At 46.5% G+C, this 27,852-nt stretch overlaps 1 protein-coding gene across 1 annotated transcript; it reads right to left on the minus strand.

The window, feature by feature from the left end:
- scn1laa (sodium channel, voltage-gated, type I-like, alpha) lies at positions 1-27,315 on the minus strand. Its single transcript, XM_062457953.1, has 27 exons — positions 27,059-27,315; positions 20,518-20,831; positions 20,123-20,241; positions 19,828-19,917; positions 19,603-19,731; positions 18,704-18,795; positions 17,477-17,668; positions 16,913-16,976; positions 16,343-16,484; positions 14,757-14,963; positions 14,044-14,304; positions 12,401-12,841; positions 11,876-12,008; positions 11,538-11,776; positions 11,254-11,427; positions 10,770-11,126; positions 10,097-10,597; positions 6,246-6,375; positions 5,890-6,044; positions 5,407-5,580; positions 5,103-5,225; positions 3,533-3,808; positions 3,359-3,412; positions 3,130-3,267; positions 2,939-3,043; positions 2,573-2,843; positions 1-2,487 (listed from the first exon to the last, which is right to left on the minus strand). Exons 2-27 carry the CDS (start codon positions 20,776-20,778, stop codon positions 1,316-1,318), a joined length of 6,000 nt encoding a protein of 1,999 aa, XP_062313937.1. The 5' UTR covers positions 20,779-20,831; positions 27,059-27,315; the 3' UTR covers positions 1-1,315.
- Between the last annotated feature and the right edge of the window lie 537 nt (positions 27,316-27,852).

Genomic DNA, 27,852 nt, shown 5'->3' on the forward strand with positions numbered 1-27,852 from the left:
GGGGGAGTCCTCAGGGGGGGAGCCACGGGGGAGTCCTCAGGGGGGGAGCCACGGGGGAGTTCTCAGGGGGCAGCACAGTGTGAGCCAGGGGCACAGGGCAGGACTGAGACAGGGGGTGGGGTCTGGGCTGGGATCTGTGGGCTGGTCCTGGGATCTGTGGGCTGGGGTCTGGGCTGGGGTCTGGGATGGGGTCTGGGCTGGGTCGTGGGAGGCTGTCCAGAGCTGACCAGCAGGAACATGTTGAGCTGGTCATGGATAGCGTCCAAACGCAGAACCATGTGACCCACTCACGACCTTTCCTTGAACCACAGCTGAACTGCAATCCACTTCAGCTGTCTGTCGATCAGGTTTAGAGTCTGAGGCGTAGCTCTGACCGACTGAATACCCACAGCCTCGCCAAGTACAGCAACCTCAGCGCTGGGTCCACACCAGGACTCGCCCGTGGTATCTGGGTTGAATCATAAGTTAGCGACACAACCAAGAGTGGCTACAAGAGTTTCTGATGAATGAATGACACGTGTGTGTGAGCACATTAGCACCCTCTGTGTGTGTGTTTTACTGTAGGCAGTGCAAAGTTACTGTTATAAAATAGAGGAGTTCTGACTATGTGCTCTGACGAAGGAATGTCTAAGATTTGTGATGGTGTGAATAATGTGTGATGGTGACTCCAAGTCCTATTGAAGGTCAGTACTTCAGAAATCATTAAAGAAAGAGATGGACAGATCAACCATGGTGAATTATAACATGCATAATTATGGATAGGTATTCATGCAAGTACACGTCTATTTAACTGCAGCAGTTTCCTACTGCCATCGTGAGTGGTTGGGTGAAGACAAGACCAAAGACAAACGACTGTTTACAAAAATATCGAAAGCACAAGAACAACCTATGATCTGGGAAAAACAGAATGATCGTAAACGAGCTTCTGTAAGAAATATCAGTTTGTAAAATGGCAGGAGAAGTGTATTGAAGACACTGGGTGCAGCACTAAAAGATCGAGCCGCAAATTAAGTGAAATACTTAATAATTTACTGATTGTCACAAAGCCTGAGAGACCCATGGCCCTGTTCAGAATGAGTGTCTTCTTTTTAAATACCAGAAAATACCAACTAAAAGTCAAAGGTCAGCCATGACAGCCTGAGAACTTCCTGAGTCTTCACTCCAGGCACCAACATGTAACTCTGAACTCAAGCATTGTCTATTTGGCATAGATATCCACACCAATGGACGGAAGGACGTCCACTCCACACATTGGCCACCTTCAAAGGCATTTGGTCATTTAAAGGCTATGTTGCATCTTTCCCCACAACCCGCTCTACTTTTCGTCTTCCTTCCCATCTTTGCCTGCGACCTCCTGCTCGGTTTTGTCTTTCTCGTATTTGTCAGCGTCTTGTTTGGTCACGCTGTCGTAGGAAGGGGGAGATGCCGTGGAGGGCGGCGTGGCCGTCTTGTCCGAAGTCGACGTCTCGTTCAGCCTCTCGATGACGAGGTCCTCCGTGTCCGCCAGGGTCTCCTGACTGGACACGTTGGAGGCTCTTTGAACAGAGTGTCGGTGGATGTAGTGTCTGGCAGCCCTCTGGATGACGATGGCCGACATGTCCTCCTGCTTGCGTCGCAGCGTGGTGGTGATGGGCTCGTAGGACACCTTGGAGGGGTTGGATGCCATGAAGCGCTCCTCCATCTGCCCGCGGAGCATGTCCATCTCTCCTCCCTCGCCCAGGACGCGCTTGGTGAAGGCGAACAGGATGTCCAGGCAGTGGATCCTCTCGCCGCTCACCATGGGCAGGTCCATGGAGATCAGCTGGATCTTGTTGGGCTTCGCTATGCGCAGCGGAGGGTCCAGGGCGTCCGCGAAGTCCGACAGCTTGTCGTACTCCACAAACTGGGTGGCGCGCGGGTCAAACTTCTCCCACACCTCGTAGAACATCTCAAAGTCGTCCTCGCTGAGGGGCTCGGCGCTCTCCTCGGTCGCCACGCTGAAGTTCTCCAGGATGACGGCGATGTACATGTTGACCACGATGAGGAAACAGATGATGACGTAGCTGACGAAGAAGATGATCCCAACCGCGGGGTTTCCACAGTCGCCCTTGTAGGGGGTCCCAGGGTGCTCGCTTTTCTTGTCACAGTCGTCAGTGTTGAGCATGGGTGCCAGCAGGCTGTCCCAGCCCCCCGACGTGGTGATTTGGAACAAACAGATCAAGCTGTTGCCAAGCGTCTCAAAGTTGAACATGTCGTCGATCCCGGCCTGCTTCTTGACGTACGCAAAGTTCGACATGCCAAAGATGGCGTAGATGAACATGACTAAAAACAGCAGGAGACCAATGTTGAACAAGGCAGGAAGTGACATCATCAAGGCAAACAAGAGCGTGCGTATTCCCTTGGCACCCTTGATGAGGCGGAGGATGCGGCCGATCCGGGCCAATCGGATGACTCGGAATAAAGTTGGCGAAACAAACAACTTTTCAAACACATTCGAGAGAAACATGCCTGGGGAGGAAAAGAGAGAATTAATAACAGCAAAACAGGTGCAGCAAAACATTCCACTCCAATCAAATACAGAGGTGGACCTTACCAATTACAGACATGATTACTACGATGAAGTCAAATACATTCCAACCAATGGTGAAGTAGTAATGGCGGAGAGAGATCATCTTTAACAAACACTCTCCCGAGAACAGCATGATGAAGACCATGTTAATCCAGTACAGAATATTTTCCATGTCTTCAGTCTGGTCGTCCGTCTCCACCATCATGGTGACCATGTTAAGGCAGATGAGAATCATGATGAAAATGTCAAAGCCTTGCTTTGTTGTGAAATCGAAGATGCATCCTTGAAACTTGTTCTGGAAGAGACCAAAAAAGGAATTTGTTCTAATTTGCAGGACACCGGAAAATAGAAACTGTGGAGAAACGAGTCGTGTCGGCCGTGTTGTCTTACGTTTGGCCGGGGGATGGGCTTCTGGGGCTTCTTGGAGCCCAGCTTCTTCATGGCATTGTAGTACTTCTTCTGCTCCTCCGTCATGAAGATGTCCTGACCTCCAAAGTAAAGAGGAATAGACAACATTAAATCCCTGTCAACATGATTGCGTCTTTCGAGTTCTAGCGATAACTCCAAAATAAGATACTTATCTTCTTCTTTTGCTGGTTGAAGTTATCTATTATGACCCCAATGAAGAGGTTGAGCGTGAAGAAGGATCCAAAAATGATGAACACCACAAAGTACATGTACATGTACAGGTTGATCTCATAAACTGGTTGTTCATCCACCTGCAAGACAAGAATATCGCACTAGCATCCAGTGTTCTGTCCGCGTGTCTATCACCACGGGGGGGTTCCTGTCAGTGAGGCAACCACTCACATTACGGGAGTCCACTGCTGCATACATGATGTCCATCCAGCCTTTGTATGTAGCCTGTAAGAACATGAGAAGAAATGTTACAAAACAATGACGACACACTCAACGCACGGTACATCGTCGAAGACGTAGTGGAGATGAACGCTGGCTGTGCGGAGAGTCGGGACGCCTGCTCACCACTTGCAGCAGGGCTAGATATCCTGCGCCCACGTTATCGAAGTTGATCTTGACGTTCTTCCAGCTGGCGCCGCCGGGCGCGGCGTTGAGACAGGCGGTCTTGTTGGCGATCTCTTCCAGCTTGAAGCGGTAGTTGCTGGTGACGTTGACACAGTAGTGGTACTTCCCTGCGAACAGGTTGACCCCGATGATGCTGAAGATGAGCCAGAAGATCAGACAGACCAGCAGCACGTTGAAGATGGAGGGGATGGCCCCCAGCAGAGCGTTCACCACCACCTGGACACACACACACACACACACACGGACGCACGCACACACATACACACACACAGGCGCACGTGCATGGATGCACACATACACACGCACCGACGCACGCACACAAGCGATAGCACAATCTCAGATTTAAGGTCATAGACGATATCACACTGGTTGAACAGTTTTGGATAACTGGCGATGCTTTAATTCTTCTTATCATGACAGCTTGTCTGTGACTGGTGATGGTGAGATTAGGAAAACACGAGAGAGTGAAGTGCTGAAATGGAAGTGTTCACATCAGTATGTGCCCCACACAAGTAGCACCAACGCCATAGCTCATACACGATGACAACGACAACAGCCAGGAAAGAAGTTGGGAAAGAGTGAGGATAGAAGGGAGGGAGGGATTCTGTCTATGGAGACACTATGAGGTGTTTCACTGGGGTACTGTGTCAATTGTGTGTAAAAACGACAAAAAACGGAAAAGAACCTTGTGGAGGCAGGATGCAGTTTACTGTAAAATGAAAAACACACACATGAATAAAGAAAGAATAGATTCATGTTAAAGGCACCCAGCAAGCTACATCCACACATTGTACATCCATCTCAGGCCGGTGAAGTAGAGAGAAACCAGTCATGCAGATGGGAGAGTTCAGAGGCTACCACGTGCGGGGAGACCACCGTCACACCAGCAGAGGAAATCTAGACCACCACAACATGCAAGCCGGCTGATCGATAGTAGCTCCATTGATTTGAACAGACCAGAGCTTTCCCTCCCTACTGTAGTTACGTAAGCCTTCAAATTCTTAGATTGAACTTGTATTGCACAGCAACATTAGCTGGTACTGTGAGAGGATCCCAGCTGATGGCTACATTGAAATGAAGGATGTCACTTTTTTTTACTTTCGACTGTGTGGAACTAGTGTCATTTCTCTGATAATACTACCACTACATTCTAAACATATTATCATATTCTTGAATTCATTGACTGCTAATGGGGCATTTGCTACTGTATGTCATAATGATCTAATGTTAGAGAGCTCTACAAAAACACAATCAGCTGGAAAAGAGGGAATGGGAGAGGAATGGTACCTGTGCTACACATGCATGGAGTGATTCTGAATGTGGGCTGTCATCCTGTGCATTGTGCTGTGGCCCTGGGTTAGGAGACTGAGTGTCTGTCAGTGCTGGCTTCAGCAAGCCTCTTCCTGTCTCTCTGTGGTGGTGTGTACTGGGAGAGCGTGAGGCAGGGCGGGGGTGTGGGGGGCGGGGGTGTGGGGGGCGGGGGTGTCGGCTCCTGGCGCTTCTCTCTCACCCTCATGCCCTCGAAGCGGGACAGCGCTCTCAGTGGCCGCAGAGCCCGTAACGTCCTCAGAGACTTGATGGCCCCCAGCTCAGCATAGCCCAGGGCGTTGGCCGCGAGGCTGACCAGGGAGACCTGGAACATGCCGGCACACACACACACACACACACATCGACATCAGGGGGAGACAGACTGACTGGCCTTGACTGTGTACAGAGACACATATATTCAGATTGTCCATTTTAGCCTTAGTCTTAACAGTCAAGTTAACCAAATGTACTAGTCTGTATGTTAAAATGCCAATTCAGAATCTTACATCAACAATGAGGAAGTCCAACCAGCACCAGTAATTAGTGAAGTACTTTGCAAATCCATAAGCCACCCATTTCAGTAACATTTCTAGAATAAAAGTGTATGTGAAGATCTTGTCTGCAAACTCCAACAAAATCTTAATGGTCTTCATTTTCTCTATATAGATGTCTTCAAAGGCCTGGGCAAAAACACAAACAGATAGGGTCATTTGGGACAGTCCGTTTGCTGGCGGGCAAAATAGACAGATGTTAAGTTTGTCTTTCATTCAGGCATCTTGTAAATCAACAAGATATGTTTTTTATGAATCAAACACAACAATATTAGATAGGCACTTGAAACCCAGCTATTATTACAGGTGCTTATCCAGAGCACTATGCGATGGTTACCACTAAGGACAAAAACCAACACAGCAGGTTTAAATCAGACCATCCATGTCAGATATTCTGAGCAGTTGAACACCTGGCCTTCCCAGAGCCCCCCCGCTCACCAGGGCCGAGCTGCTGAGCAGGATCATGAAGATGATGAACGTCTCAAACCAGTTGTGCTCCACGATCCTGAAGCAAGTCTTCCTCAGGGTCCACCACAGCTTCCACCTGCCCTCCTCCACGTTCACCTGGCAACAGTGGAACCTGCGGACGCAACCTGAAAACACACGTGATGTCACGGCGACTCAAGCGATCTCGACTCAAGCGAAACCTGCGATCGAGAGGCCGCAAGTTTAACCCCTCCATCACACCGCCTCCGAACGAGACAAGCGTCTGCTGAGATGACACCTACGCGCCGTTATCTTACACCTGCTGTAGCAGCGAAGTAAAGACCGAGCGCTCTGGGCTGTAGTCTCACCGTCAGGGAAGCAGCCCTCAGGATCCAGGGACTCCTCTGGCTCCATGTCCACCGAGTCCCCCCCCTCGCCCAGGCGCGGGATGTCCACGGTGCTGCCCTCAGACGAGCTGGGCTGGGAGTCAACCGGCATCTGCACAGGGAACCCAGTCAAACTGGTGTTAGCATTAGAACATAGCCTAGCTGGCATAGCTAGCCGTTAGCACATAGCCCAGGCAGAGCAAAGCTAGCCGTTAGCACATAGACCAGGCATGGCATAGCTAGCCAGGTGGGATGCTACATGCTGTAGTATCTCCCTAGGACCTGATCTAGCGGACTGAGCCGTTGAGCTCACTGCTAGCGGTGTATCAGTTGTACAATTCTGTAATCACAGGGGGACTATCCTTATCCCAGCACTTCTGGGATAGGGACTCTAGCACTCCTATTAGGTGAAGTACTGTTTCATGCAGAGGCTATCAAAGGTACCTACAGGCTTAATATTTGAGACACATTTGAGGTGCTATGGGAGGCCAGACTTTTGATTGGCCATCACTGGGACATACTGTTGCATCTCCAGAAAGCCTGTAGGTAGAATTGATTGAGCTCAGGTCACACATCATGCACATGTTTCATCCAAGTCAGTCATCCACAAGAACATGTGTGTTCCCTTCCTTTCATGTGCTTTTTATTAGGGGTGCTCCGATCAGGATTTTTGGGGCCGATCACCGATCGCTAAAAGCAGTATCGGCCGATAGTGAGTACCAATCACCAATTAAGGGGTCTATTTGAAGCCTTCTATTCATCATGTAGCATTATCTATTTTACTATTCTTAACAACAATGTATTTTAAGTATAACAATGAAGAGATGATAAATTATCATGAATTCACAACAACTGTTTATTTAGTGGCAGGAAACATGTTTAACATATTCCACTGTCTTTCTTAGAGACGCTTTTTAGAGACGCAACATAAACCATAGCAGCCTATGCTGGGTTATTGATAACTGCTTATAAATAAACAAATGTAACTATCCTGCCGAATAATAAATTACAAAAACAGAATAAACAAGAGTCTTTATAAATTTTTACTTTAGACTATAAAATCTGACACATAAAAGGCCATAGTTAAAATATTGTTCCACATTTTTCTCTGCATTTAGGTAGGAGATAAAGGACTAGGGGCAATAGGTCACAGAGGTCACAGAGGTCACAGAGGTCACAGCAAAAAATCGTCTCTTTTGATCGTCCTTTACAGTGAGTACCGATCTGAGTATTTAAAATGATAATGATCGGCGACCGATCGATCGGAGCACCCTTACTTTTTATACCAACATCTTGGTCTGAAGGAACTGCAGACCCAGTAACACAATACATTCTCATTCACATTAAAACACCTACATGTGCAGTCTCTGCACACGAGACAAGCCTGCGTCATTTCCAAACAGAGGATGTCGTCCACATTAGCTTAACAGCGGAGAAGAAGAGCTAAGCAGCTAACCAAGCCAGGCAGGGAGGAGACTGTCTGTGATCCAGAGCTATGTTCTAAGTATTCTGATCAGCCCTGGGGAGCTCACATAAAACACCTCCAGGCAAGCAAATGTAATAGCTTGGAGAAAACAATCAAATTATTTCTTATACGGTGTGTATGTACCAATTTGTGTATGTGCCAACTTTGATCACAAAGGTTGTGAGCATATCTGTCTTCCAGCTAACCTCAAAAGGTATACCATGTGGTACTTTTTCAGACAGTTGAGGTTTTGATCGAGAACAAGATGTCGGTCTTGCTCCCTCAGTCGTGTGTGTGGGTTGGGCGTGTGTGTGGGTTGGGCGTGTCGTCTAAAAGCCCTGGAAGTACAGAGGTTATGAATGCCTTGTTGGAGTGCCGCAGCCCTGGGCTGTCCTGGGACCAGCTAATGCAGAGTGAGGAATGATGGAAGCACGCTCTGATGAGACACTGTAAAGTGCTGTGAATCTAATAGAGAAGGCTCTAGAAGGCCATCACTACTTTAAAAGGCCACTCATCCAGCAAGACTGCATGGAACTCTACCACCTCCAAATTACTTTCAATAATGGAAAGTAAAGATTTGTCCTTTTATGCATTCTATAATGAATGGTTTTAGGAGTAACCTCTTTATGACATATAATATATAGCTTATACAAAAAGACTAAAATGTCTACCAAGGTCAAATAGAATACAAATAATCTGATACAGTACGCTCCTTTTGGCTATACTTTCATGGATATTAAAATAGTACTGCATTACAAAAATTGATTTGTGCACAAAAATATTTATTTTGAGACCTAATTTGGATTTTTCTTTTAATAGATGTCTGCTTTCATCATTCCATTATGAACAATATTTATAGATGAATATGCCATAATATATATTTGAACTGTGATCCAGTTTGCTTAAATAAAAGATGTCAATCCGTTTTGCAAAGCTCAAGGTCGATGCTGACTTTCCAGCCTTTGAGTCTTCACAAACCACACCCAAGTAAACTAATTAGGAAGGATGGTCTGATCTGAACATGGAGGTGATACTCATTCATAAATGTATTGCAACAACAACAAAAAACAACCTTTACAAAAAGTAAGGTTTCGCAACATCAAAACTGCTGCTTACTAGCAGAGTGGTGAGGAATTATTACCAAGCAGAGACAACAATAGGTGGGCAAAGCAAAAAAAATGGGGAAGTTGTGATGTTGTCTTATAGATGACATAGACGATCTCCATGGTGTTATGTACAAGAAAGTGGTCTTACAAGTGTCCTTACTGAAAACCCTGAGAGCCTCCGCAAAGAAGCTGGAATAACACACAGGGTTAAGCGTGGTGAGTCACACCCTACCACAAGTTACCAGAAAGTTCATTTGTCTGTAAATGAAACAAGTGTTAGTAAAACATCCACACATCTAGCGACACACATTAGGTACCTAAGATGTACCTTCATTCATATGAATTCTAAACAACAAACGATGACTCGAATCACAAGGGCCAGAAACACAACATGACATCATCACCATGACACCAGCTTACACACATTTCATAACTGGCAGCATGTGGTGAAATCCAGCCCTCTGAGTGGGCTGGAACTGGCCTCTCTGGGAGACGAGGCAGACCAGCTCCCTAAAGAGGAGGATGCAGATCTGGAGCACTCAGCCTTAAATGGCAAATAATGTAATCTGAAGACTGGTGTTTTCCTGTCTCCGTGGCCTCTCCTCGTTAAAGGGAGCGCCGGGTCTCCGGGGAAACGCCATGTCACATGCTCATACTTGGGTTGCCATGACTAACGTGGTAGGAGGAGGGGGGGGGGGGGGGCTGGGATGGGGGCTAGGGTGGGGGCTAAGTGCACCCGCGCTGCAATGGAACACTTATCCATAGCAACAGATACGTCTACACAGAACAACCACATCCAATGCTGGAATCAGGCTGTGTTGCTCACCAGATTGGTTTTCCACTGCAGGCTATGAGAGTTTATGTTTTTGCAACATTTTACAAAAAAGAAAAGAATATTTGAAGGTGACTTTATTGTGTATCGTATAAATAAATCTATGCTTTTAAATAACTATGTAGACGTCATGTGAAAGTGAATACAATCTTTCACCGAAAACAAATTGTACATTTGAGGAGCTCAGTGCTTTACCCTTGAAAAATGTTCTGAATTTGTTCTACAACCACCAAGCAATTATCACTTCAGAGGACAACAATGTTGGAGGTAAACACTCTCAAATCAGGTTTCATTAGCCAACTTCACATCTATGCGCACTCGCTCACTCGCTTTCTTACGTGCTGATTGAGGACATCGTCTCCCTATGTCCATTCCACAATAATTCCATATTTCAACACTTTAAAATACCAAACTAAGACAGCGTCCTCACCTCTTTGCTCCCCTCTGTGTCAGAGAAGTCGCTGCTGAAGTCTTCCGCGTTGAGGTTCTCAAAGTCCGACTCCCCCACAGCGATTGGCACAGTGATCGTCAGGCTGGCGTTCTGAAGGAAGGGCATGTAGTCGCTGTTACTGTTGACTATGTACTTCCCTCCGTTGTTGTCCACGCCGGTGGCAGTCCCGTTGCCGTCCCTGGGGAAGGCCAGATCCTTCAGGATCTCCACCGTGGTGTGGTTGGTTATGCAGTTGTGCTCCAGGGCTTTGTGGAGGTCGTCCAGAGGCTTGTCGTCTCCCTGGCTCCTCTTCTTCCTCCTCCTCTTCCTCAGGCAGACGTGGTGCACCGAGCGGCAGATCAGGGCCTTGGTGAAGTCGGCAGCGCGCTGGATCCGTCCGATGGCGATCTGGAGGTTGTTCATCTCGCTGTCCTCGTCCGTGGCCGCCAGGTTGTCAGCGCTGAAGGAGCTCAGTAGCAGCGCCAGGAACAAGTTCAGCACCTGGAGTGAGCAAACACACATGCACACGCACACGCACACACGCACACACACGCACACACACACACGCACACACACGCACACACGTGCACACACGTGTTTCTTAAATGGCTAGTGAGGTAATTATGGCGACAACAGAAGGATGTCCAATGGAAGGCCACTGTTGAAGACGTACCACCAGGTTCCCGATGACCATGACCATCATGAAGACGATCAGACACATGCCCAGGCCAGACACCTCCATGCAGTCCCACATGGTCTCTATCCACTCCCCGCACAGCACCCGGAACACGATCAGGAACGAGTGGAAGAAGTCATGCATGTGCCAGCGAGGGAGCTCGCAGTCTTTGTTGATCTTACACTTGCAGTCTTTGTAGTTCTTCCCAAACAGCTGCATGCCCACCACGGCGAAGATGAACACGATGATGGCCAGGACGATCGTCAGGTTGCCCAGGGCGCCCACCGAGTTCCCGATGATCTTGATCAGCATGTTGAGGGTGGGCCACGACTTGGCCAGCTTGAACACTCTGAGCTGAAGAAACGACATTGAGGAAACAGGTGAGACTCCACTGTCCACTGGAATCACATGTATGTACGTATGTAAATCCTAATCGATTGACTCGAACAGTAGGATAAGCAGTGGGATCTCCTTCTCGTACCAGCCTAAATGACCTGAGGACAGACATTCCAGGCACACTAGCCAAACCGAACTCCAGCAAGCTTATAGTGACTACAATGCTATCAAATATGTTCCATTTCTCTTGGAAATATTGATACGGGTCCATAGCGATGATTTTGAAGCACATCTCAGCCGTGAAGATGCCTGTGAACACCTGTGTGGAACGGGGGGGAAAATGAGTGAGAACTGAATTGCACTCTGCATTTATTAAGATTGGAACATTAGGAGGCAAAAGAACAAGCACAAAAGCCCTGGACTACTTGCCAGGTTTCCCGTAGAGAGCATGTTATTAAATGCTATGGAGGAAGGGTAATGCTCGATAGCCATGAACACCGTGTTGAGGACAATGCAGATGGTGATGGCTAGGTCTGTAAACGGGTCCATCACGATCAGGTTGACCAGCTTCTTGAACCTCAGCCATGCTGGGCAGCAGTCCCAGATCAGGAAGGTGCTGGAAAACTTGTACCAGCAAGGCGGGCATGTCTGTCTGGACTCTTCAAGCTCTGACACAAAACGAGCAGACACAATTCAAAAGACAACAATGTCTTTAATGTTACAGCTTTTTTATTGGTTTAGATGTTTTGGGGACAATGTTCTCCTACCTTCCATGGTGTTGGTTATAATACTCGCCACACTCAGGGCTCTCTGTCTGGCCACAGGGTCTCCCAGGAAGTCCATGGGGGCCTGATAGGCTCCGCCCTCATCCCTCATGTACTCTGTGTCTGAGGTGGCGCCCTGCACACACATGTTCATGGGTTACAGGAAGTGACATCACTGGAGGAATCTGTTATCTACAGGAAACCAACAGAGAAGAATACAACTAGTATCGTCTATAAAAAACGACTACAGATGGGGATCAAAAGACAAATAACATGTTAACATTAACATTACCAAGGGATTCAAAAACAAAATGACAATGTATAAAAAACAAGCAAAAGACAGTAAGTCAAAGAGAGTAAAAAAAGACAAATAAACCATGTGGAAGAGAAGGGAAAGGATCAGGTTCACGACAGTACAGACAGACAGCAGCACCACAGCACAGTCACAGCTGACGTCCACAGCACAGAGGTGGTGTGGCCAACCACAACACACAGCTCAGGCCCCAGGCCGCGCCCACGCGTCCTTACATTGTCATCAGAAGTGACCATATCTACTGTCACCTCAGGCAGCAGCAAGCCTGCTGGGGACGAGGGAAGAGAAGCCCCGCCCACAAGGGACACCACCCCGTTGCGGTCCACGGAGCAGTGCTTCTTCCTCCCGTTGGTCGACAGCAGGACATGTGACAGCAAGCTGTTCTGGCTCACGCTGCTGTAGCGACGGTCTGCCCGTCGGGGGACGAACAGAGAGCTCCGCCTACTGCCGTTGTCCTCCAACGTGCTGTTTTCGTCATCGGCAAAATGGTTGTCCGAGCCGCAACGTGCAGGGCGTCCCCTGAAGCTGAACACACTGGCCTGGCTGTTGCGTCTGGAGGAGAACACACTGGCCTGGCTGTTGCGTCTGGAGGAGAACACACTGGCCTGGCTGTTCCGTCTGGAGGAGAGTAGGGGGCCACGGACACTCAGGAAGGACTGGAGAGAAACACATTCCTCAGAGCCTGCTACAGAAACACACCACTGTACCTCTGGCAGAAACACACCAGTGCACCTCTGACAGAAACACACCAGGGCACCTCTGACAGAAACACACCAGGGCACCTCTGGCAGAAACACACCAGTGCACCTCTGACAGAAACACACCAGGGCACCTCTGACAGAAACACACCAGTGCACCTCTGACAGAAACACACCAGTGCACCTCTGACAGAAACACACCAGTGTACCTCTGACTGAAACACACCAGTGTACCTCTGACAGAAACACACCAGTGCACCTCTGACAGAAACACACCAGTGCACCTCTGACAGAAACACACCAGTGTACCTCTGACAGAAACACACCAGTGTACCTTTGAGAGAAACACAGCAGTGTACCTCTGACAGAAACACACCAGTGTACCTCTGACAGAAACACACTAGTTTCCCTCTGACAGAAACACACCAGTGTACCTCTGACAGAAACACACCAGTGTACCTCTGACAGAAACACAGTGGTCGAGTTTGGGTAGAATGATCCCTATGCTCTTAAAAATGGAGATGAAGAAGATCATGAAAATAATGATGAAGATGATGATTACGACGATGAAGATAACGATGATGATGTTAACGTTGCCGATAATGAAGATGATGATGAAGATGATGATGAAGCTAGCAGTGATGATGAAGATGAAGATGGCGGTGATGAAGATGAAGATGATGATGATGAAGATGGTGATGAAGATAGTGGTGATGATGAAGATGGCGGTGATGAAGATGGTGGTGATGAAGATGGCGGTGATCAAGATGGCGGTGATAAAGTTGGTGGTGATGAAGATGACGAAGATGAAGATGGCGGTGATGAAGATGAAGATGGCGGTGATGAAGATGGCGGTGATGAAGATGGCGGTGATCAAGATGGCGGTGATGAAGATAGCGGTGATGAAGATAGCGGCGATCAAGATCACGATGATGATGAAGGTGTTGACGCAGCAGGAGAAAACGCAGCGATGATCTCAAAACCCAAACCAACGGGGGAAACGCAGGATGGACAGATGGGAGTCCAGAGGTACAAACATGAAGGTGGGGACGTTAATGCCAATGACCCAACGACCAAACATTCCAACACAAGCACCTGACTGGCAGACGGGGGCGGGGACGAGGAGGTGACTCAGGGATCAGAGAGAGCCTCAGTCTCACCTGCTGCGTAGTGGAACACCTCATGTCGTAGGAGAGCAGGTTGGCGTCCACAGAGAAGCGTAAGCGGTTCCTCTTGATGCTGTCCTCAGACTCGGACCGGTGGAACTTGCTGTCGGCTCTCTCCATCTCCGTCTTCTTCTTCTTGTGCCGGTTCCGGCGCTCCTTGGCGCTCTTGGAGCTGAGCCGGGACGCGGAGGACGACGTCTCGGTGAGCTCTCCTCTCTCACTGGACTCCCTCTCAGCAGCTGCTGCCACCACCGCCTGCAGCGGGCAACACACACACACGCAGACACGGTGAACACACACATGGTCATTAGGGGCAACAAACAGCAGAAACTGCAGTTTCCTCTCTCTCCTCTCTTCCTCTCTCTTCTCTCTCTATCTACTCTCTCTTCCATCTCTCTATAATTCAACTCAATTCAATGATGCTCTATTGGCATGAATGAATGAACATCAATGCCAAATCCCTATAAGATTAAACTAAATATATGAATTACTTAAAAATAATTTTTACAATAATTATAACAAGTAATTTTCATAACTCTCCTCTCTCTCTCCTCCCTCCCTCTCTCTCTCCAGGGGAGGGCAGGCGGCAGGGCCGGTGTGTACCTGCTCTCTCCTCTCTCCAGGGGAGAGGGCAGGCGGCAGGGCCGGTGTGTACCTGCTCTCTCCTCTCTCCAGGGGAGAGGGCAGGCGGCAGGGCCGGTGTGTACCTGGGCGTCCTCCTGCTGTCTCCTCAGCTGTTCCAGGATGGCCTGGAACTCCTCCTCCTTCTGCAGGGCCTCCTCGATGGTGGCCTGGTTCTGCTCGTCGTACGCCATGGCCACCACGGCCAGGATCAGGTTCACCAGGTAGAACGAGCCCAGGAAGATGACCAGCACGAAGAACATCATGTAGGGCTTCCCTGAGGCCCGGAGAGTCTGTGGTGTGTGTGTGTATGTGTGTGTGTGTGTGTGGGGGGGGGGGGGGTCGGGTGGGGAGGGGTGGGGTGGGGAGAAGGGTAGGGGTCAGAATGATGTCAGTGAGTGAGCATGGGTGAAAACAACCTAAAGTCCTGATGTGTTAATTGGGGTTATTGGTTTGATTCATGTAACTGTTTGATAACAGATTAATAACTGACTGACTGAACAGAAGACATTCCCAGAGCACCTTGGTCCCACCAGTTCCTCAAAACTGTGTACCCAAAGAGGGTTGAGACAGGAAATAATAATATAATCAAATTATAAAAAAAACACGTGATCCTGTCCACTCGGACCATGTCAAACCTGATCTGGGAGTTTTCTCCACTATTGTTTGTTTAATGCATTAAGACCATAATGCCTTCCTTCCCTCTATTTAGGAGACAGTCATCAATCTGCTGTAAAGGCCATTCATCCTGTGTTTACCTGTATCAGCACCTGAACCTTCCCTCTTGCCCTGGACCAACATGCACCTGCACTCCATACAACAGCTTGTTTGAACAGCAAACAGACAATGCCCTCTGATATTTCTACGTATAGACAATGGTAAATAACTGAAATCAGTATTGATTTTCAAGGCTGTCCACTTTTGGACGCAGCCCAAAAAAAACTATTTTGTGTTTAGTTTAGTTTTCAGGAGGGAAAGGGGTGGGGTTTAGGTTGAGGAAAAAACGCTAAGAGCCTCTCATGATGTGACTCATCAGGTTTTCCCAGCGTTTCCTGCGGCGGTGTGTAACAAGTGCGGAGTTCCCACAGCTGCAACCAGTAACAGAGGACCAGAGGGAGAACCCAGCGGACTAAGTCTGTCCCGTCATAGGGAGAACCCAGCGGACTAAGTCTGTCCCGTCAGAGATACCCAGGAGCTTCACTGCACACACAGTGTCTGGCACCTAAGTCTCTCACTACTGACAACACAAGAGACCTGGAGAGAAACCGTGGCTGATTTCAATCAAAGCCATGTTCCACGTACTGATGCTCGGCTGGGAGATTTCATCAAATTAAACCACAAAAGATTTATGTCACTACCAACCTTCCTACAAGGTGGAGAATGTTCACATTTCAAGCTTAGTATTTTGTGACTGTGTGTTTGTGTGTGTGTCTGTGTACATATGTCTGTGAGTGTATGTGTGTGCATGTGTACTGTGTGTGTGAGAGTTTGTGTCTGTGAGTGTATGTGTGTGCATGTGTACTGTATGTGTGTGTGTGTGAGTATGCATGCCAGTGTTTGCGTTATAGTGTGTGTTGGCGCCTGTGTTTAAGCGTGTTGGCGCAGACATGTTTGCGAGTGCACGTGTGTGTCGGAGAACAACTAGGTGAGCCCCTGAGTACCGCAGGCCGACCTGCTGGTAGAGGTTCTCCCAGTAGTCCTGAGTCATCAGTCTGAACAGAGCCAGGAAGGCCCAGAGGAACGTGTCAAAGCTGGTGTATCCGTAGTCTGGGTTCCGGCCCGCTTTGACGCAGAAGTACCCCTCTGGACACTGCCTACAACAGAGGAGAAGCCTGTGAAACTCAAACACCGTTGAGTGAAATGAAATGAGACACCTCCATTCACAGTACTGTGTACGGGTGACTGTCAGGATGAATCACTGAGAAACAGACTAACACTGTCGACAGGTTTATTTTCAAATGTGGGTGGGACCATCTTTTAAATAACTGAGGGTGTGGCCGGTAAATATTACTTTCTTGATAAAAAGTGGAGAGGACAGATTTGAAGTTTTCTAAATTTCTCCCGCGTATAATGAAACTTACGTCCCGGTACACACAAACTTACATCCCGGTAAACACACATTCATTCAAGTGTCTGAAGCTGTAACACACGCATATAACGCACATACACAGGCACACACAAGAATTAACTGGCCACAGACACACAAAATATGATATTCAGATAGATGTAGGCTGGATCTTACCCAGCTTCTGTGCCATTTCCACAGAGCAAGGGGTCCTTTTTACCTGGGATGATGTAATAATTTACTAAAGGGAGAAGAACAGTACACAGAAAGTCAAGTAAATGATTTAGCAACTTGGCATCACTTTATACTGAGGTCACATTAACCACCATGTAACTACAAATCAATATCCACAGTAAAAACTGCTATGTAATTCAATGGTATCAAGTGTTTGGTGTAGATAAGTTATTAATAAAGAATAAGAAGGCACAGTGTGGGTGGGGGGGTATACAGGGTAAGGGGATGTTTTAAAGGGACAGTTCAAGATTTATTTGACCAAAACTAGATCAATGTTAACGTGCACTTTCCCCTGAAAAGCACAACCACCCCGATACCAAGTTTCACTTGTGTAATAACTTAAATGCAACTACATTGTAGTTCCTACAGGCATTGCTGTGTCATCACTTGGTAGTGCAAGTAGCCTCACAGCAGGTGTTCCCCACAACTTTATTTGGACTCAGAAGCCACACTGATGTCCCAGAAACACTGGCCCTTCCATGACTGACACCAAGGGAAGCCACTCACATGGATCGTTGATGTGCTCGCTCCAGTTGAGGTGGGTGAGGCTGCTGTTCCGTACACACTTGTGTCTCAGATGGCCCATGAACAGCTGGAGGCCAATGAGAGCAAACACACTGAGGCAGAAGACTGTGAGGATCATCACGTCGGCGAGCTTCTTCACAGACTGGATCAGAGCTCCCACGATGGTCTTCAGACCTGCAGGACGCCACACACATCTGTCAGTGTCTGAAAGCAGTCCACGCGAGCAGGGAGTGTCAGCAGGTTGATGTAGGGGGCACCGAAACACCACAGCATGAAGGTATACCAGCCAATGAGCTCAATCCATTATTGAGAAAAATATGTAATATGAATGTGTCTATGGAAGCAGCTCATATAATTGTGAAATTACTTTCAACCGGCTGCCTTAGGAGAATGCTATTCTCCCCAACACCGTTATATGAGCCCTGATAACCGTTGCTTTCCAAGGTTCCTTTAACAACCCTGAATCGGTCAGTGGGTTGACAATGAATGTGCTCCTACAATTTTAATAGCGGTGAGTAGTCAATTGTACTGATGGACAGATTTGATACGTGTGTTGAAAACCTTACTTTGTTTACTTTAGTTTGGATCAATAAACTGACTAATGCAACAGGTTCAGTTGGGTTATGGCACACCCTCATTGGACTATCTTTACTCATTGTTCTGAATGAATGAAGATGTCCTTCAAGGAAAACATGAGTGTAGCACTTGGACACAGGCAGAGGACAAGACAGGCACTCCCCCGAACGGCAGGGAGAGAAGCAGGACTGGACATCACATCACATGCACAGCAACGCAAGGTTCATCTCCATGCCAACTCAAATCTACCAGACCCCGTTGAAGGTCGCCAGGAGAAAAATACAAAATAAATGAATAAAACAAAATGAACTTTCACGTCTAAAAAGCGAGAAATCGGTTCCATGGTGATTCCTGCTTGCTATGCCGGCAGCATGAGAGCAAACTAAAACCATGGACCAAAACAGAAGCAGCGGGTGGAGCACTCCGGCCTGATGCTGATGGGGTGAACACCAGCCTGAGCACTCCTGCCTGAGGCTGATGGGGTGAACACCAGCCTGAGCGCTCCGGCCTGAGGCTGATGGGGTGAACACCAGCCTGAGCGCTCCGGCCTGATGCTGATGGGGTGAACACCAGCCTGAGCGCTCCTGCCTGAGGCTGATGGGGTGAACACCAGCCTGTGCAGCTGCCTCTCACCTGGGATGACCGATATCGTTTTCAGAGCGCGCAAAACCCTGAAGGTTCTCAGGGCTGAGACATTGCCCAGGTCCACAAACTCTGTCACATATCTGGAATAAGGGGGGGAGGGTCACATACAGGTGCCATGACAGGACGACAGCCAGCAGTCACGGGAAAGAGGAGAAGGAGGAGGGGGAACACAAGGGCTAGCTAGCACCTCAAGCAACCACTGCTTACCTGGGATAACTGAAATAGTTTTCAAAGCTCTCAGTACTCTGAAAGTGCGAAGAGCTGAAACATTGCCTAGCTTTACAAACTCAGTTACATACCTGCAGGGAATTACAATTCACAATTACAACAGAGTTTGTATAATTTCGAAAGACGAGGTACAGTACATATATTTACATTTAATATGGCCAAGGCCCTAACCCTTCACAATCCACATGACTGGATAGAGGTCAGGTACATTTCACATGAGGACATTCAACACTAGAAACAGCTCAGGACTCTGTGCAACATGCCTCCCTCCATGATTGTCCTGCTAATGCAACTCATTAAAACATAAGGATTTAATCAAGAGGTGCTTGCAGGCTTCCAAACTATCATCTGCTACATCCATTATGCTCTCAATCTAGTTCCTTAGCGTCCTTTCATCAACACACAAACAAATGGTGGTCGAATCTGTATAAATGGCAGTAATGCACTCTTGACTAAAAGGTGCTAGTAAAAAAATGAGGACATTGTGGCTAGTAATGGATTTTGTTGTGGGAGGTTAACAGCCTTTGACAGAAGTCCTCCTTGCTCTAAACGGCACTATGAACAGAACCCATGAGGGCAAGAAGAAACACTTGTATACCATTTTGATCATTCACAATTTCATAATGTAAGTGAATTATGAGAGACAGTTTAATACTCACGCCATGACAATCACACAGAAGTCCAACCAGTTCCATGGATCTCTTAGAAATGTGAACTTCCCTATATAAAACCCTCGAGCCAGAATTTTAACTAACGATTCAAATGTATAAATCCCAGTGAATGTGTACCTGTTCAAAAGAAAGGTCACAAGTTAATGCACACACAACACTAAATACTGTATATCGATATGTGTGTGTATATTTTGGGGTACATGAAGGACTTACTCCACATTCTTGGCCCAGTCTGGGGGCTGGCTCAGGGCCATAAACCCACAGTTGGTCAGGATAGTGAGCATGATAATCATGCTGAACAATGTGAAGTCAGTTGTCAAGGAAACAGTCCAGACTGGCTGATTCGACATTGTTTACACGCGACACACGACCCGGACGGAGAACAGTTCACACAACGAGTCTCGCTTTGTTAGTTATCTTCAGTATGCAAACAGGAGATGGACGCAGGGACAGATTTCTTCTGACTCATGAATGTCGAACACTGTGTACTGTCTGAATGAAAGGATATGAATGTACCAAAATCTTAATTGATATTCTTCTAATAAGGTTGAAGGGGCTCAGGACACACAAGGCAGGACTGGCGTTGAAACGGAAGATGGTTTTTCCTCTGTTCAGGACTATGAAGGTCTGAAACAGAGAGTGGACAGACACACATGTGTAAGGCGATCATTTAGTCACCACAAACACACTCATGATTATCCCAGTTGTGCAGCGCTACAACACCACCGAATCCAGAGGTCAGGCTCAGCCCGTGTGATTGGGCGCCGTGCTTCCAGAGCCCTGCAAACTGTCACCTGGGAACAAAGGCTTAGCGGGGATGACACCCAGCTGTATCACCTAGACAACAGCTTAGGCTGGCCCAAACAACAAAGAGAAACCCCCCCTGGCTGAGGATCAACTCACTTTCTGATTGCTGTAGAAGGAGTCCAAGTCCTCCAGGGGTGTGGACACCAGGCCGGGGGGGATGTCCCCGTAGATGAAGGGCAGCGGTTTCCCCGCCTCCAGGTCCCTGTTGGGCCTGGGTCGCTCCTCGTCATCGTTGCTCGCCTCCCCTCGGGGCTTCTTGGCTTTCTCCGCTGCGACCCGCCTCTCGATGGCCTGGAGAGACTCGCGGGAGAACGGATGGAAGCTGTCTGGTCCTGGCGGTACAAGCAGCTGTTCCATCTTTTCATTCTGCACGTTCAGGGGGAACGGAGAGCGTCCAGGACGAGAGAGGGCTGGGGACACCAGAGAGACAGGCGGGCCGGATTCAACACAGGCAGATTGGTTCGGTTGATAGGAGACTAATGAACTGCTTCAGCATTCAGCAAATTGGAAGGAGGCTCAAACAGTGGAACAGTAACCTAGAGGAAATGATCCCCAGTCATGGAGGCAGATGTGAGACAGTAAACAGATGTTTCTGCTTACAAAGGACCTGAATCTAAGATCTGGAGAAAAGTGTTGTTCTCGAGAAGCAACACTCAGAACGTGGAAACGATCCTTGACAGAACCCTCCACCAGTCCTCAAATCAATGTTCTGGGGCAGGTGTGAGGCAGGTGAGGCCGTTAGATCAAGCACCTGACTGGAGACACGTCCACATGCTTATTACCACTGAATGATCTCATTGGAATAATCAATGCTATGTAATCAGGAGGACCAGATGACGACTTTTCCTTGAGAGTTTTCCTTGGTTCATCTTTCCCTGCTGACTGAAAATAGATATGGCTATCAGGATCTGAGACTTATATATCAATATATATTCACGACATCTTTGAAAATTACAGATGTAAGTCAATGTTTCAGTACACTATACTGACACACTGACTCAATAACTTGAATGATAACTACATCTATATATATCAGGAGTCAGGTGGCTGAGCGGTTAGGGAAGCGGGCTTGTAATCAGAAGGTTGCCAGTTCGATTCCCGGCCGTGCCAGATGACGTTGTGTCCTTGGGCAAGGCACTTCACCCTACTTGCCTCGGGGGAATGTCCCTGTACTTACTGTAAGTCTCTGTGGATAAGAGCGTCTACTAAATGTAAATGTAATATATGTTTGCATGCATCTGTCACATTATGTATATATAATGAATATGTCTGTAATAATGCGAAGCCTATACTGATTATATTCACTGGCAGACATCTCACACACTAGCCAATCAGGGACAAGCACTGCTTGACAGACGGTGACAACACATAATATTATAATGACATCACATATGAGACAACTGGAAAACTAATGTAGAAGTGCCCCTCTGTTTCAACATAACACAAGACGCACATGTTCAATGATCAACCCCAAATCAATCACCTTTTATGTGGAGCTCATTGAGGTAGATCCTCTACATGCAGTACTGCGAATGACAAGCGAGCCTGATCTACTAAAGGAGCCCAAGATGACTGTAAAGAATTGGTAGTCAGTGTCATGCACATTGCCTTGTGTCTACATATCTGTCTCCATGCAGTGAAGGATGACACAGATCATCGCTATCCACGCCAGTGAGACAGCAGCTATGGTGATAAAGGGAGGCACACCAAGCTGCCACCTGCATTTTGAATGGAACAACCAATTCCGAATGAGAACTTCTTGATCTTTGGGAGTCTAAATTCGAAGGATTTGATTAGTATATTCCAGAGATGCAAGAGTCTGACTGAACAGGTGTAAAAGGCATGAACAGAGATACAGTGAAGGTTTCAGCTATATTTCTACATGTTTGACACAGTCATAGGTTTTGATATGTTAAATGTTAATGTTAGTATTTTAACTCCACCTTCCTTTAACCTTCAGTAAAGCTTACCTGGGGATTGATCGACACCTGAACACAAGCCCCAGCTTTTAATTAACTCAGTGTCTTCAGACAGAAGATGCAGGCTGACTCAGGCAGGCTGACTCTGGGATAACTCAAAGTAGCTTTAACTTTCCTTCCTCTAGATGCAGAGAGGCTGGCCTCTCCTTTCCTTCCTCTAGATGCAGAGGCTGGCCTCTCCTTTCCTTCCTCTAGATGCAGAGAGGCTGGCCTCTCCTTTCCTTCCTCTAGATGCAGAGGCTGGCCTCTCCTTTCCTTCCTCTAGATGCAGAGAGGCTGGCCTCTCCTTTCCTTCCTCTAGATGCAGAGAGGCTGGCCTCTCCTTTCCTTCCTCTAGATGCAGAGAGGCTGGCCTCTCCTTTCCTTCCTCTAGATGCAGAGAGGCTGGCCTCTCCTTTCCTTCCTCTAGATGCAGAGAGGCTGGCCTCTCCTTTCCTTCCTCTAGATGCAGAGAGGCTGGCCTCTCCTTTCCTTCCTCTAGATGCAGAGAGGCTGGCCTCTCCTTTCCTTCCTCTAGATGCAGAGAGGCTGGCCTCTCCTTTCCTTCCTCTAGATGCAGAGAGGCTGGCCTCTCCTTTCCTTCCTCTAGATGCAGAGACGCTGGCCTCTCCTTTCCTTCCTCTAGATGCAGAGAGGCTGGCCTCTCCTTTCCTTCCTCTAGATGCAGAGAGGCTGGCCTCTCCTTTCCTTCCTCTAGATGCAGAGACGCTGGCCTCTCCTTTACCACATCATCTTCTGCCTTCCTTTAGCTTTTGTGTATACTGTAAGAAAACATTCTAGCTCTGTGTCACAAACTAGCTCCAAGATGAAACCAGAATCAGTCATAGTTCTCCCAGCAGATCTGTTATAAAGTACAGTTAGGTCCATAAATATTTGGACATTGACACAATTTTCATCATTTTGGCTCTGTATACCACCACAATGGATTTGAAATGAAACAATCAAGATGTGCTTTAAGTGCAGACTTTCAGCTTTAATTTCAGGGTATTTACATCCAAATCAGGTGAACGGTGTAGGAATTACAACACATTTTATATGTGGCCCCCCCTTTTTAAGGGACCAAAAATAATTGGACAAACTAACATAATCATAAATCTAATTGTCACTTTTAATACTTGGTTGCAAATCCTTTGCAGTCAATGACAGCCTGAAGTCTGGAACCCATAGACATCACCAGATGCTGGGTTTCATCCCTGGTGATGCTCTGCCAGGCCTCTACTGCAACTGTCTTCAGTTCCTGCTTGTTCTTGGGGCATTTTCCCTTCAGTTTTGTCTTTAGCAAGTGAAATGCATGCTCAATTGGATTTAGGTCAGGTGATTGACTTGGCCATTGCAGAACATTCCACTTCTTTGCCTTAAAAAACTCTTTGGTTGCTTTCGCAGTATGCTTCGGGTCATTGTCCATCTGCACTGTGAAGCGCCGTCCTATGAGTTCTGAAGCATTTGGCTGAATCTGAGCAGATAATATTGCCAGAAACACTTCAGAATTCATCCTACTGCTTTTGTCAGCAGTCACATCATCGATAAATACAAGGGAACCAGTTCCATTGGCAGCCATACATGCCCACGCCATAACACTACCTCCACCATGCTTCACTGATGAGGTGGTATGCTTTGGATCATGAGCAGTTCCTTCCCTTCTCCATACTCTTCTCTTCCCATCATTCAGGTACAAGTTGATCTTGGTCTCATCTGTCCATAGGATGTTGTTCCAGAACTGTACAGGGTCTTTTAGATGTTTTTTGGCAAACTCTAATCTGGTCTTCCTGTTTTTGAGACTCACCAATGGTTTACATCTTGTGGTGAACCCTCTGTATTTACTCTGGTGAAGTCTTCTCTTAATTTTTGACTTTGACACAGATACGCCTACCTCCTGGAGAGTGTTCTTGATCTGGCCAACTGTTGTGAAGGGGTTTTTCTTCACCAGGGAAAGAATTCTTCTGTCATCCACCACAGTTGTTTTCCGTGGTCTTCCGGGTCTTTTGGTGTTGCTGAGCTCACCAGTGTGTTCTTTCTTTTTAAGAATGTACCAAACAGTTGATTTGGCCACCCATAATGTTTTTGCTATCTCTCTGATAGGTTTGTTTTGATTTTTCAGCCTAACGATGGCTTGCTTCACTGATGGTGACAGCTCTTTGGACTTCATATTGAGAGTTGACAGCAACAGGATCCAAACACAAATACCATACTTGAAATTAACTCTAGACCTTTTATCTGCTCCTTGTCAATGAAATAACGAACTCCCATGAGGGAATAACATACACCTGGCCATGGAACAGCTGAGCAGCCAATTGTCCAATTACTTTTGGTCCCTTAAAAAGGGGGGGGGCACATATAAAATGTATTGTAATTCCTACACCGTTCACCTGATTTGGATGTAAATACCCTGAAATTAAATTTGAAAGTCTGCACTTAAAGCACATCTTGATTGTTTCATTTCAAATCCATTGTGGTGGTATACAGAGCCAAAATGATGAAAATTGTGTCAATGTCCAAATATTTATGGACCTAACTGTATACCCATGGCATTGTCATATGGCAAGGGCCATTATGACAGATCTGCAGGTCTAGAAAGTTGGCCAACTCTGTTTAGTTTTCAAAGCTAGAGAATATTGACAGTGAGGATATTACTGGTACAAATAGCCAACTCACAATGTTTAGAACTTCAGGCTGTATTGGTAGCTGACCCAAATTGGCAACCGGCTCGTTTGTTTCCCCCTGGTACCCGACATGTCAGCCTGTTGTCTGTGTCACCCATCACACGTATTGGCTCTGACCTCAGAGAAGCTTTCACCTCCTCCTGTTGCCCCACACACTCGTCACAGAAAGCACTGAATGAATATGAAAAATACTATTTGTAGTAATATGACGTGTTCAAACAATAGAACAATGGAGATGAATACTGACATAACCTTGGTCTTCAAGCAGGCCCTTCACTTTCATAAAAACCATAGCTATTGACATCTGAGTCATATATGACCCATGAGTTTACCATAAGTGATGGTAAAGATGATCACACTCAATATAAACAATAACGTTATTAGGTTGAATAGAACAAGTCTTTAATCTAACATGTCTAACTTGTCTGAAATGAATTGTATGGCCGACTGACCAGCCATGGAACGATCCTCAATGGACGAGTTGGAGCAGTGCTGTCCAGGGTTCTGAAATGCCCCCAGTTTCAGTCTTGACAAAAATGCATTTACTAATTGCTCTAAAAATATAGCAGAAGAACATAGGCTAACAATAACAATAGAAAAGCAGAAAGGTGCGAACCAGATTCTCACAACAACATCCTTATGTTATCTCATAAGGTTTCATTGGCGGAACTTCTGTCCCACGCGCCTGTGGTAGGCTATGGAAGGTGTGATTCAGAGACGGGATTTTATTAACTAATAACACAAATGTGGACACAACTTCAGGAAGTATGCTATATACTCTGCAGGATTGAAAAATAATGTTAAAAAACAATAGCTTTGAAATGCCAATGTTGTCATGACGATGTGGAAAGGCTATGATCTCTGCAGCAACCATTCCGTATAATGATCGTTAACTAGGCTAAATTCCTGTGAACAACCACCAACACAGTCAATAAACACCATGTTGACATGCGGCAATGACAGTTTGGACAATAAGCGATTCATCCAAAGCGTTTGGCCTGATTAGATCATTAGTAAAAAGATAAAAATAGATCGTCTGAAACATCGAGAGACCCTATAACATATTCTTTGCACACAAGATCACAAATACATTTACCAGGTTACTTTATTATGAAATAGATGAAATAACCGTGGACTATTAGGAGGAGAATTCAGTTTTTCTATAAACCTCTCTTTATCAAAGCAATTTTGCCACCATGCCCTACGTTTCTATGATGCCATTTCGCCGGAGGACGGACCAACTCTGAAATTCGCTTTTTGCATTCACGTGTTCTCCTATTCCAAAGCTACAGCACTCACAACCACTTGCTTGCATCATGCCTACAAAAAAAATGTAGAGTGATCGGAGAAGTGTGATGCGCTTAGGGCGTCGGCAAAAAAAATGTTGGCCTGATCCTTTGAATATACTATGATATTCTAATGATGAGGTATTCAAATTAAAACTAATCCAATATATATCAGCGTACTGGCCCACCGCACGTATTTACTGGCTAATGGTGTGTCCAGTAGCATGGCGTAATATACACTGTACATATGACTTCATTCGGAAGCATTATCACTGGAAATAATAATATGTGTAACTCGATTCCTAAAGCCTATTTGTTTGTTATCATAGAAGGCATATTATGTAGTCCTTATGTTTGGCTGTCATGGTCTCAAGTGCCAAAGTTTAGGCCTCGTGTTTCTTTTACTTGAAGGGAATTCTGCCTACCTATGAGGTTTACTCAAAAGTTTTCAACAGCTGTAAATTATTTTTAAAATATTATCTACAGTTTATATAACTGCTTACTATGCCACAAGCTCCTAAAACAACCCCCCAACGTGTATCCACAATGTTTAACCCCTTTGACATTTTTGACGCATCCCTTTGTGAAGAAGAGCAAAGCAATTAGATTACCTTCAAAAAGATGAATTTGGTTTCGCAAAATTGTTCAACAAATGCAACATCCTTTCATCCTTCCAGAATCGTAAGAAACATCTTCGCCACAGGAAACTCACCATTAGTTTTTCTTTCTGGTCAGGTAAAGAATCCGACAACAATTCCCAGACAGGCTACGCCTTCATTCAGCTTTATCTTGTCCAAAATGAAGATTGAAGAATAGTCGTGGATCTGCGATTGAGTTATTTGTCATTTCCCCACGATTATAAAAGTATTCTTTCCAAGCGATCACAATAAATCGTAGACCATTATCAATTCACTTTCGCCCGTAGCACGTCGTTTCTGCTGCGCTTCCGGTTGTTTCTGGGTACCAATGACAGCAGAGATTCTAGAATGAGAATGCGCGTGTTGTCAAAATATCATTTTTTTTCTGGGAAGAGATGAGTGATACAATTTAAATATACATCAGATAATTCCTCAATGTGGTTGAAACGAATGCGTTTTTCGGAATGGTAGGTTAGGATGCAGATAGGCTACTGTACACATATCGACCCCTTGAGCTTCATAAAACTAATACAATACTCGTCCATTAGGCATGTTATTCTTGTACTGGGAGAAGACCCACTAATAACTACTAAACATTACTGCATTAGCGCCCACGGCAGTTGTAGATTCATAATATAGTTATATATAGATAATCAATATCATTTTTAATTGATAGGAAGGAAATACTCCAAAATCTCAATCTCCGAATGACAGACTGACATGCTGTTGCCCTAATACTCTAATCAGACATTCGATTCTGTTGTCCACCTACAGGCTGCCAGCAGAATTCACACTTGTTGACTTCCATGATGTTTCACTCCTTCAATATGCCTACCCAGTGCGAAGTGACGTTTTAAGGGATTCTGTT

Source organism: Osmerus eperlanus, chromosome 3 (genome assembly GCF_963692335.1).
Source record: "Osmerus eperlanus chromosome 3, fOsmEpe2.1, whole genome shotgun sequence".
Classification (NCBI taxonomy): Eukaryota; Metazoa; Chordata; class Actinopteri; order Osmeriformes; family Osmeridae; genus Osmerus; species Osmerus eperlanus.

Coding starts and splice junctions, on each gene's coding strand:
- scn1laa (XM_062457953.1), bottom strand. CDS start 20,778: ATGGAACAGCTGCTTGTACCGCCAGGACCAGACAGCTTCCATCCGTTC. Junction 19,918..20,122: donor ATTAAGATTTTGGTACATTC/ATATCCTTTCAT, acceptor AACTGACTTCAC/ATTGTTCAGCATGATTATCA. Junction 5,226..5,406: donor TGGACTTCCTCATTGTTGAT/GTAAGATTCTGA, acceptor GGCATGTTCCAG/GTCTCCCTGGTCAGCCTCGC.